This window comes from the organism of the source record quoted next, unplaced genomic scaffold (genome assembly GCF_019419815.1).
Source record: "Pyrus x bretschneideri cultivar Hongxiangsu unplaced genomic scaffold, Pyrus_bretschneideri_v1 Contig15, whole genome shotgun sequence".
NCBI classification, from domain to species: Eukaryota; Viridiplantae; Streptophyta; class Magnoliopsida; order Rosales; family Rosaceae; genus Pyrus; species Pyrus x bretschneideri.
The window spans coordinates 4,448,992-4,461,432 of NW_025999446.1; the positions used below are offsets into that span (position 1 = coordinate 4,448,992).

Genomic DNA, 12,441 nt, shown 5'->3' on the forward strand with positions numbered 1-12,441 from the left:
TTTTAAGGAAGGATGGGTTGAGAAGGATTATGAGATTATTTTCTTTTTTTTTTTGGGCAATATATGAGATTATATTTCTCCTCAAACTTTTCAGAATTAATGGTTGATTTGTAAGAACATGACTTGTGAATGAATTTAACATATTTCCAAGCTTGTTATATTCATATCATAGAAATACGTTAACTTTATACGAAAATGAGATAACCATGAAGAGCTATTTTGAAAACCTATATGCTCTTTTTTTCAAACGATACATTATGTTACTTTAGATATTATATTAACCATCAATGAGATTTGAATTTACGTCATCATGCAAGAGCTCAACATCTTTCTATCATCGTTGCAAAATGCCACTTGCAAAACCTATATGCCGTTAGATTTGTCATTCACATTTCCTGGAAATGCATTGATCATATGCATATTAAGGGCTAGTTTGGTATTGTTATGCTTTGAAAAACAACTGTTTCTGCTGTGCTGTGAGAATAAGCAGTTGTGAAATAAAACAATAGAGTGTTTGGTAAACTTTTTTGTAAAAGTGCTTTTGAAAAGAAAAAAAACAGTATTATAGTGTTTGATAAACTTTTACGTAAAACAGATGTGAAAAAAAAAACTAGTTTTTCAAAGCTGGGTTTTGCAGCTGTGTGTTTTCAGCTTTTTTTATCCAACACTGAAAAAAAACTGAAGCTGAATGTTTACCAAACATAAAAAAGCATAGCTATTCTTTTCAAAATCACCTCAGTACCAAACTAGAGCTAAGTTGCACCAATATAAACACAGGACAAAGGGACAATTATAAATCAGAATAATGTCTGTTAACGCATAAATTTGGTAAGGCTAATAAAGGTTGTTCCTAGGGGATTTACGGTGCTTGCAGGGTATAAATACTAGAGTTTTTAGGGTTATAGCCTGGTATATAATGGAGGCTTTTGACATATACTGATAATAGAATAAACAAGAGAAAAGATAGTGGTTCATCCATAACTGAGGTACAGCAACTATAGTATATGACAGGCTTTTTGGTCAAAATAATCTTTGAGATTTGCATAACTCTTTACTTTGATCTCTGAGATTTGAAACAAATAAAAGTAGTCATTAAGTTTGTTCATCATCAATCATTTTGGTCATTCCATGAAAAATCTTCATTAAATAAGGTTCAAATGACAAAAATACCCTCAATTTTTATCAAATCATTTGGCCTATTGTTTATTAAATTAAGAGTATTTTTGTTATTTTGATCCTTATTTAATATATTTTTTCATGAAATGATCAAAATGATTGATGGTAGACAAACTTAGAGATCATTTTTAATGATTTCAAATCTCAAGAATCAAAGTGATGAATTATACAAATCTCAGAAATTATTTTGATTAAAAAACATATATGATATTTGTGTTTGTACACGGATCTTACATATAAAGGAGAGAAGCCTTAGGCTCATTATGACATACACAGGAGAAATTGCAATCGTAGGGGTACTTTCCTTTTCTTCCTTTTCTTTTTCTTTTCAGATTATCCTCCGTCCTTTATATAGAGGTCCTCAGATGGGGTGACGAACCCCCCAGGGTAATGTTGCTAAGTCATGTTCAGCAAGTAACTGTTTTACGTCTTTGAGCGTGCAAGGAGTCTTTGATTATGTCTCGACAAAATCTAATTGTTGGAAATAACGTATCAAAGCAACTTCGTTTATTTGTCAGTTTTATTAGTTTCTTGTAAAACCTGGGGTCCCACTCACTATAAATCGAACAGAAGCAGAGAATCTTATATGGTGAATTGAAAACTACTGTTTGAGCAAACAGAAAGGGGCAAGGCAAAACAGTTTTATTTCTTAATGCTAAACCATCATATAACCCCCTCGTGACATTATATGCACACTAATCAGCTAGTGTATAAATTATCAGATCTAACACTAGAAGGGAAAAATATGAATAAGGAAACAGTGTGTGAGCAACAGTATTCCATTATTAGCGTGAACTTGGATCACTTTGAACTCTTGACAATTGTTAAGCTAATCAAATAAGATAGCAACCTGAATTCACAGAATATTGTTATACGTGTTACGGGTACAAATCTCATATTTTCAATTAGTTTTATGGTGAACTTTTACTCTCAATCATAAGGGTGATAAGTCTTTCAATAAGTAAGAAAGGTAGAGACAAAATATATCTCCTTGCAGGGAAATTTATTTTTCTGTATAGATTATTTATGAAACATCAATCGGTGATTAAAGAAGTTAAGGTTTCACCATAAAACTAATTGGTTATATACCGAGTAACTCAATTATTTATAAGGAGTTTTAACGAAAAGCCCGAGGTACTGTTCACTTTAACGAAAAACCATATTTTTACACTAAAAAATCAATCCTGGTACTATTCAATTTACCCTTTATTTTGTCTTTATTGTTAAAACTTAAAGTTTTCAAACATTTTTCATTAGCTTTCCTTTATTTATAAGTACATGTAAGACCTCTCATGTGCAGTGACGGAAACTGCAAGCAATGAAGTCCCTTGACACCAACATCATGTTTCTTTGTTCCATTAAACTGCTAATTTGACCACATGATTTTAGTAAAGTGACCCCAATGTTAAGCAAAACAATGCTACTTTAATCTAAAAAGCCAATTAATATTTAATTCTCCAATATCATGACCTCACAACAAAAATTTTCCAGCTCCGCTGCTGCTTAGGTGTGGTGCTTTTTTTAGTCTAGCGCGTAAACAACACAAATTAAATGACTTGAAGTATGTGCGGTCATTGAGCTTCACATATGGAACAACATGATTTAATACCATAAAGAAGTTGAAGTTCCACCATAAAACAATTGGTTATGTGAAGAGTAGATTAATACTTATAAGCACATGCAAGGTCCTTCGTGACTCAGATGTGGGATTCATACTCACAACAATAATATTTTTTTTTTACTCTAGATCAATTTCTTTGGTCTCTCGAGCAATGTAACCAATTAGCACGTATGTATCTTTTGTATTGTTTAATGAAATATCGCTTTATCGCTTCTTGTCAGTGTTCTAAAAATCTCCACTTAACGCTGCTTAGGAGTTAGGCGGTTGACCACATTCTAGTTAATTCCTAAGCGTTTGAAAACTAATAAAGAGCGTTTAGACTTGCTTAGATGCCCGCCCATACCCAATTAGGTTGTGACTCTCATTTAAACCGAAAATCAATAACTTTTATTTTGCATTTTATTTTTTATTTTTTCAATAAATTGTAAGAGACTTACTGAATACTTGAATGGACACTCATTATATGTTTGTTCCCCATGTTTTCAATACGTTATAATGTTTTATAATCTATATGACATTTTATATGTATCTCAATACGATTATGTACTTTTTTAAGTATAAGAATGCACTTATTTATACGATATATAATAAATTTACTTAAATCTACCTAGTCCGCCTTAGGCGCTAGGCTCCAACTGCCGCCCAACTAGCACCTAACGTCTTTTAAAACCTCGCTTCTTGTAAAAAATAAAAATAAATAAATAAATAAAAATAAAAAAGACAAGGGATGAGGCAATTATTTTCCTTTACAAATTTCATGTACAACACATTAACCAAATCAGAAGTTAATTAGTTTTTTATTTTGTTTTGAGTTTTTATCATTAATGGTCTCTGAGATTGATCAAACTTATCATTTTAGTCTCTTACTTTCAAAATCAATCAATATCATCCCTTACATTCATTATCGCACGTCAATTTAGTCATTCTATTAGGATTTCGTCAACTATTCTATTAGTTTGTATGTAGGATCCACAAATCCAATGAAATGGTGACACGTGGATTACACAAAATAGGGGTTTTTTTATTGCAAATGATTCATGATATTGATCCAACTCCTTATTTTGTTCCTTGAGTTTCAAAAATCGAACTCCTTATTTTGGTCCCTGAGTTTCAAAAATCGATAAATTTGATCCTTGACTTTCACTACTGCACATCAATTTAGTCTATTCTTTAAAATTTCATCAATATTTTTCGTTTGTGTGCTGATGTGGTCACACTAATCCAATCATATGGTTCCATGTGAATCAACTATAAAAAATAAAAAAATTAAAAAAATAAAAAATAAAAAAAAACCATTTTTTTAATAGTTAACCAACAGACTAGTATTTCACGCTGACATTTTTCTCGCATCCCACAACCCCAATTGGAAAAAAAATTCAATCTAAATTCGATAAAATCAGAATCCAAATTCAATTCAAATTTGATAGGAAGATAACCAACTAGAGAGAAATGAGGAATGAGTTCAGGAGGCGAAGTATTTTAGTGGTGTCATGATGTCTTCCTTTTCTTTTTGAGCATACCTTGATGAAGACGACGATGACTTTTTTTTTTTCTCTTTTAGTGTTGGTTTTTAGTTTCTTATTATACTTTTAGTTTTAAATCTTAAAAAAAAAAAAAATAGTTTCTTGTTAATCCACGTGGCCCATATGATTGGATTAGTGAGACAAAAAATATTGACGAAACTTTAACGGAAAGATTAAATTGACGTGTGGTATTAAAAGTTAGGGACCAAATTTATCGATTTTTGAAACTCAGGGACCAAAATCGAAACCGTTTCAAAACTGCAAAGCCAAATCGTTCGGTGCAGTCCGATTTGGTTCGTGTTTCGATTTCAGTTTTTGTTTCCAAGTGCCCACCCATAATGTCAGAGCCCATTTGCAATAAAACCTCTTATTTTGTATAATCTAGTTGTCACCATTTTATTGGATTTATGGGTTCCACATACAAACTATTAGAATAGTTGACGGAATGTTAACGGAATGACCAAATTGATGTGCGGTAGTGAATGTCAGGGATGGCATTGATTGATTTTGAAAATGAGAGACCAAAATAATGAGTTTGATCAATTTTAGAGATCATTTGTAAATAATAAAATAATTATAAAAAAAAAAAAAAAAAAAAAACCCTTTTGTTTTTGTCCACTATATTTATCTGTTAATTCCAATTCTATCAGATCCCTCCCTTTTAAAGGATGCTATTTTTAACCGTCCTAGGAAAAAAAACAGTAACATGCCTTTATAAATAAGACAAATCCCATATCTGTTATAAAAAGGGTTAAAGTTTGAGAGAATAACCTTTTTAGTAGTAGGTGCAAGGTAAATGTAAAATGTCACACTAAAACTTATAGCACAAGAGGATAACAAATAAAAGGCAGAGGAATAGATGATATTACTGATATTTCTCTCTTGTTTTCTTTTTCTTATATATTCTGTTCTATGAAAACATGCAGAGTGCTCTATTTATAGAGCAACTCCAAGTTAATGCATCTTGTAATTTCGTCTGACTATACAATCTCTTTCACTTTGTATGGGCATTGAAAACTTTGTCCATGCTGAAGACTTTTGCTTTGCGGGCATTCATTGCCATCAGACTGAAGACTTTTGCTTTGTGGGCATTCATTGTCATCAGACTGAAGACTTTTCAACACTCCCCCTTGGATGCCCACATATCAACATAAGTTGCCTCGTTAAAACCTTGCTTGGAAAAACCCAGTGGGAAAAAACCATAGCGAAGGAAAAAGAGTACAATTTTTCCTGGATCGTTGATATAGTGTCAAGTATACTTATGTTGCCTCGTTAAAACCTTCATAGGAAAAACCCAGTGGGAAAAATCTTAATCGAAGGAAAAATAGTACAATAAGCATGTATCAGGGATGCTCCCCCTGATATGTATCTCCCCCTGATTCCGCATTCTCCAAATTTAGATGTTTGGTAAGTCGACGTAATCCGATGCCTTGCACTAACTTCTGAAATGTGCACTTTGGTAGAGATTTGGTGAACAAGTCTGCCAGATTTTCATTTGAACGGATTTGTCTGACTTCAATAACTTTAGCCTTCTGAAGCTCATGAGCACTGAAAAACTTTGGAGATATGTGTTTAGTCTTATCGCCCTTGATGAATCCTTCCTTCATTTGGGCAACACATGCTGCATTATCTTCATGGATGACAGTTGGATTGTCTGTCTTCGAAGTTAGACCACATGAATTCCGGATATGATGGATCATTGATCTTAACCAAGAACATTCACGACTTGCTTCATGTAAAGCAAGTATTTTTGAATGATTTGAAGATGTAGCAACTAATGTTTGCTTGGTTGAGCGCCATGAGATTACTGTATCTCCATTCTTAAACACATATCCAGTTTGTGAGCGGGCTTTATGCGGATCAGAGAGTAAGCCAGCATCTGCATATCCAACAAGGACCTGGTCATCTGTGGAGTTCTTTGAGTAGAAGAGACCCATGTCTGTTGTCTCACGAAGGTATCGCAATACATCTTTGATACCCTTCCAATGACGAATTGTTGGAGCAGAGCTATACCTTGCAAACAAATTAACTGAAAAAACTATATCTGGTCTAGTACATTGTGCTAAATACAACAAAGCACATACTGCACTCAGATATGGTACTTCTGGACCAAGGACCAGCTCATCATCTTCTTTTGGACGAAATGGATCTTTCTTAATGTCCAAAGAACGAACAACCATTGGCGTGCTTAGTGGATAAGCCTTGTCCATACCAAATCGCTTCAGAATTTTTTCAATGTAAGCTGATTGGTGGACCAAAATTCCACTAGCACAATGCTCGATCTGCAGGCCGAGACAATATTTTGTTTTTCCAAGGTCTTTCATTTCAAATTCGCTTTTCAGATATTCAGCAGTTTTATTGAGCTCTTCAGGAGTCCCAACTAGATTCATATCATCAACATATACGGCCACTATAGCGAATCCAGAATTGGATTTCTTAATGAACACACAAGGGCAAATAACATTGTTGATATACCCTTCTTTGATCAAATATTCACTGAGACGATTATACCACATTCGTCCAGATTGTTTCAGACCATACAATAATCGCCTTAATTTGATCGAGAGCATACCTCGTGGTTTATTACTTGTTTCAGGCAACTTAAGTCCTTCTGGGACTTTCATATAGATGTCAGTATCTAATTCTCCATATAGATACGCAGTGATGACATTCATAAGTCGCATGTCAAGTCTTTCTGAAACCACTAAACTTATTAAGTAACGGAACGTAATTGCGTCCATTACAGGAGAGTATGTCTCCTCATAATCAATTCCAGGTCTTTGAGAAAAACCTTGTACAACGAGTCATGCTTTGTATCTTGCGATCTCGTTTTTCTCATTGCGTTTCCTTGTGAATACCCATTTGTAACCCACGGGGTTTACACTAGGCGGGGTTTGGACTACTGGTCCAAAAACATTCCGTTTTTCTAAGGAATTTAATTCTGCCTAGATTGCATCTTTCCACTTAGGCCAATCTTGTCTCTGTTTGCATTTATCAACAGAGCGGGGCTCAATATCATCACTTAAGATGATTTGAGTGGCTACTGCAAACGCAAACATATCATCAATGATTATTTCATTCCGATCCCACAATTCATTTGTACATGCATAATTTATGGAGATTTCTTTGCTTTCATGTACTTCTGTCTCTTCAGGGACAGATGTCTCATCAAGGACATTTTCTTTTTTCTGGAAGTCCAGAATTATGAATTGTGGATGTATCATTCTTTTTCTCTTCCTGAATGACTTCATTTGGATTCAGTTGTGCCCTCGACTTTCTCTTTCGAGGAGCTGAATCTTTTGAACCTGGGGGTCTACCACGCTTCAGGCGTGCACCAGATGAATCATTCGCTGCCATTTTATTTTGTCCAACAGGGACATCAATTCTTACAGGTGCATTTGCAGCTGGTATATTTGATTTTGTCACTTTCATAGCATCATTAAATGCATCTGGCATTTGATTGGCAATGCTTTGAAGATGAACGATCCTTCTCACTTCATTTTCACATTGAATGTTGCGAGAATCAAAATGAGACAAGGTGGGAACAACCCATGTCAGCTATTTCCGTTCTTCTGGAACGGTCTTTTCTCCCCCTAACAACGGGAAAATTGTCTCATCAAAGTGACAATCAGCAAAACGAGCTGTAAACATATCACCTGTCAAGGGTTCCAAATATCTAATGATAGATGGTGAATCAAAACCCACGTAAATTCCCAGTCTACGCTGAGGTCCCATTTTAGTGCGTTGCAGCGGTGCAATAGGCACATAAACTGCAAAACCAAAAACTCGTAAATGAGAAATGTTTGGCTGATGTCCAAACACGAGTTGTACTGAAGAGTATTGATGGTTGGCTATAGGTCTCAATCGAACCAATGATGTAGCATGTAAGATGACATGTCCCCATGCAGAGACTGGTAATTTGGTTTTCATAAGCAGAGTGCGAGCTATTAACTGAAGCCGCTTGATCAATGCTTCTGCTAAACCATTTTGAGTATGGACATAAGGAACATGGTGTTCAACATCAATGTCCAATGTCATGCAATAATTATCAAAGGTTTGAGACGTAAATTCACCAGCATTATCAAGACGGATTGACTTAATGTGATTATCTGGGAACTGTGCTCGTAACTTAATTATCTGAGCAAGAAGTCTCGCAAAGGCTACATTCCGAGTAGACAAGAGACAAACATGTGACCATCGGGTAGATGCATCAACCAAAACCATAAAATATCGAAATGGTCCACATGATGGTTGAATAGGCCCACAAATATCCCTTTGAATTCTTTGCATAAATGATGGGGATTCAGCATCAACCTTTAGTTAAGATGGTCTAATTACCAACTTCCCTTGAGTACAAGCTTTGCAAGGGTTATCATTTGAGGCATCAATGTGTCTGCTCACTAATGGATGTCTATTAGAGTTGGTAATGATCCTACGCATCATGATAGATCCTGGATAACCCAGACGGTCATGCCAAAGCATGTAAACCTTTGAATCAATGAACTTCTGGTTCATGACAATATGTGATTCAATTGTCCTTATGTATGTATAATATAATCCACTCGACATACCACGCAACTTCTCCAATATACGCTTCTGGGTATCATTAGAGGTAATGCATAGATACTCCACATTTTTTGCACTTTTTGTTTCAATGTGGTATCCATTTAGACGTATGTCTTTGAAACTCAACAAATTTCGAGTAGATCGAGCAGTATACAATGCATTCTGTATGGACAATATTGTTCCATTTGGTAACATAATCTGGGCTTGCCCTGAACCTTGAATTACATCTGAAGGTCCTGATATTGTTGTTACATCTACTCTTGTAAGTCTTAAGCTTGAGAAATACTTTCGATCACGAAGTATTGTATGTGTGGTTGCACTGTCTGCAAGACAAATATCTCCGCCATTTCTCATGTTCTGAGAATAACCACAATTTTTATCCATGCTCTCTGAGTAAGAGAATCAGAGTTAAAAGCAAGTTATAACAAGAAATTTACATGCCACTTTTATTGAGTCTGAAAATACTACAAGTTCAGCATAATAAAAGTACATTAATGATTCAATCAGACCGGTATACTTCATTTCCCCTTTCCACAATATAGTCTGAAACATCTAGATGAGTTGTGTTCAACTGCCCTGATAAGTCAAACACTGGATCAGGTATATCCATTGGTCTAGCCTGGTCGAGAAAGTTGGTCTCGACACCCTTCTCCTTGAGGGAGACTTGATATAGATCCACTAGATGTTTTGGGGTACGACAAGTACGCGCCCAATGCCCATTGCCACCACACCTATGGCAGGCTCCTTCAGAGTTTCTAGGAGCATTGTTCATATGAGCTTTGCCTTTGTGGCGATTCACATTTTTGAAGCTCGGGCCTGAATTATTCCTGGGAACCTGGTTATGAAACTGAACTCCATGGTTCTTGCCTTTCCTATTCCATCGACCTCGCTTGTGGCCACGTCCTCGTTTATGATTATCACCACCAGAGGATGTGGCGTTCACTCCGAGGGAAGCAGCATTCACTTCTGGGAATGGTGCAGATCCAGTAGGTCGGGAATGATGGTTTTTTATCAGGAGCTCATCATTCTGTTCAGCTACTAAGAGCACAGATATCAGCTGGTTGTACTCAGTGTAGCCTCGCGCTCTATACTGCTGCTGCAGGAGCACGTTGGAGGCATGAAATGTGCTGAGAGTCTTTTCCAGCATATGCTCCTCAGTAATAATATCCCCACAGAGCTTCATCTGAGAGGTAATTCTGAACAATGCAGAATTGTATTCTGCCACTGACTTGAAGTCTTTAATCCTCAGATGAGTCCACTCATAGCGGGCCCTTGGAAGAATCACCGTTGTCTGGTGATTGTATCTGTTTCTCAAGGCATTCTAGAGAGCTAACGGATCTTCAACCGTTAAGTACTCACTCTTTAGCGCCTCATCAAGATGGCGGCGAATGAAAATCATGGCCTTTGCCCGATCTTGAGAGGATGAGTTGCTCTCTTCCCTGATGGTATCTCCAAGATTCCCTGCTTCCAGATGGATATTGGTATTCAGTACCCAGGTCAGGTAATTCTTCCCGGTAATATCCAGGGCAGCAAATTCAAGCTTCGCCAAGTTCGCCATTTTCTTTTCTGAAAGAAAATGAGATGTGTAAGAACTTGCAATAATATGTATTCCTAGAGGAATATGATGTTAGAACTTCTGGTTCTTACAAATTTTTCATTTTGATCTTCAGGCCAAAAATGATAAGCACTCGAAACTTCTGGCTCGAGATTTTCAGGGTGAATGAGGAGGGCGATTGTACCGCACCATTCTCATTGAAATAATGTAATATAGAATGGGCGATTATTCCGCACCACTCAAGTAACAGGAAATTTAAATATGCAGAGCAGCGTGGGCGATTATACCGCACCACATAAAATTGCAATGAAATTAAACAGCAGGTAAATTCGAATATGCAGGGTAGGGTGTGCGATTATACTGCTCCACCTAAAAATTGCAATAAAATTAAATCTGCAGTCCAAGATAGGCGATGATACTGCACCGTCTTGGATCGCAATAAGATTAAATTTGCAGTTCAAGATGGGCGATTGTACCGCACCATCTTGGATTGCAGTAGAATTAACACAAATAAATACTGGGTTAGTAATCAATCTCTACACCAAACAAGTAATCAAAGATGTATGTAACCGTTAGTTGGAGAACTAAGAGCAGGCATGGAGCAAACAACTCGTCGCGAGGGTACATGGCGCAGTTGAGGCAGAGGAAGAAGATGAACAGTAAAAACTTTAAAGGAAACATTTTTTTTTTCTTTCTTTCGTTCGTTCGGCGAAGAGAGATAAGAGAATAATTATATTTAGAGACTCGTGCTGATAACGTGTTATAAAAAGGGTTAAAGTTTGAGAGAATAACCTTTTAGTAGTAGGTGCAAGGTAGATGTAAAATGTCACACTAAAACTTATAGCACAAGAGGATAACAAATAAAAGGCAGAGAAATAGATGATGTTACTGATATTTCTCTCTTGTTTTCTTTTTCTTATATATTCTGTTCTATGAAAACATGCGGAGTGCTCTATTTATAGAGCAACTCCAAGTTAATGCATCTTGTAATTTCGTCTGACTATACAATCTCTTTCACTTTGCATGGGCATTGAAAACTTTGCCCATGCTGAAGACTTTTGCTTTGTGGGCATTCATTGCCATCAAATTGAAGACTTTTGCTTTGTGGGCATTCATTGCCATCAGACTGAAGACTTTTCAACAATATCCAATTTGTATTAACATCCATTAACCCTCTCAAGTCTCTATCCACAATATCTTAAGACCTTAAACAAAATGGGATACAACTGCAAACTGATGCTGTGCATCTGCTCCGTGGCATTAATCTTAGCTCGCGTCTCCTCAGCCACTTCCGGAAGAGATATTAGAGGCTTCATCGATAAACACAACAAAGCTCGGGCAGCGGTCGGTGTCTGTCCGATCAAATGTAACGAGGCCATAGCAAGGTATGCACAAAGCTATGCCGACGTAAGATCTAGGGACTGCGCAATGGAGCACTCGATGGGGCCTTATGGTGAGAACATAGCCTTAGGTGAAGGCATGACGGGTGCAGCTGCTGTCAAGTATTGGGTTACCGAGAAGGAGTTCTATGACTACAACCAAAACAAATGTGTCAACGGCGAATGTGGTCACTACCTTGCTTTGATTTGGAGCAAATCAACCTATGTTGGTTGTGCCACGTCGTTGTGCACGAATGGACAAACCTTCATCGTTTGCGATTATGATCCTTCTAAAATAGATGGCGAGCACTCTTACTAAATGAGTAATAAAACTTACATTATAACCTTGTACCTTTAGCACTTGTTCACCCGTCACATGATAGGTCATGTTACGAGTGTGCTTTTCTCATGCATACTAGACACGACCATGTTTTGGTTGGTCTTCTGTTTTCTTCTTTTGGATAAGAAATTGGAAAAGAAAAAGGACCGAGAGAGACATGTAATTGGTGTACACCTTAAAAAGAATAAAAATCATTTCAATTTTTCTTCCTCAAATCAAATCTCTCCCATTTGTTTCCTCTCCATATCACTAAATGGTGAAATTTTCTTCCATGTTACCCT

At 36.4% G+C, this 12,441-nt stretch overlaps 1 protein-coding gene across 1 annotated transcript; it reads left to right on the forward strand.

Moving 5' to 3' along the window:
- The first annotated feature begins 11,656 nt into the window (after positions 1-11,656).
- Positions 11,657-12,139, forward strand: LOC108868605 (basic form of pathogenesis-related protein 1-like). Its single transcript, XM_018652057.2, has one exon. It carries the CDS (start codon positions 11,657-11,659, stop codon positions 12,137-12,139), a length of 483 nt encoding a protein of 160 aa, XP_018507573.2.
- The last annotated feature ends 302 nt before the right edge of the window (positions 12,140-12,441 follow it).

Coding starts and splice junctions, on each gene's coding strand:
- LOC108868605 (XM_018652057.2), top strand. CDS start 11,657: ATGGGATACAACTGCAAACTGATGCTGTGCATCTGCTCCGTGGCATTA.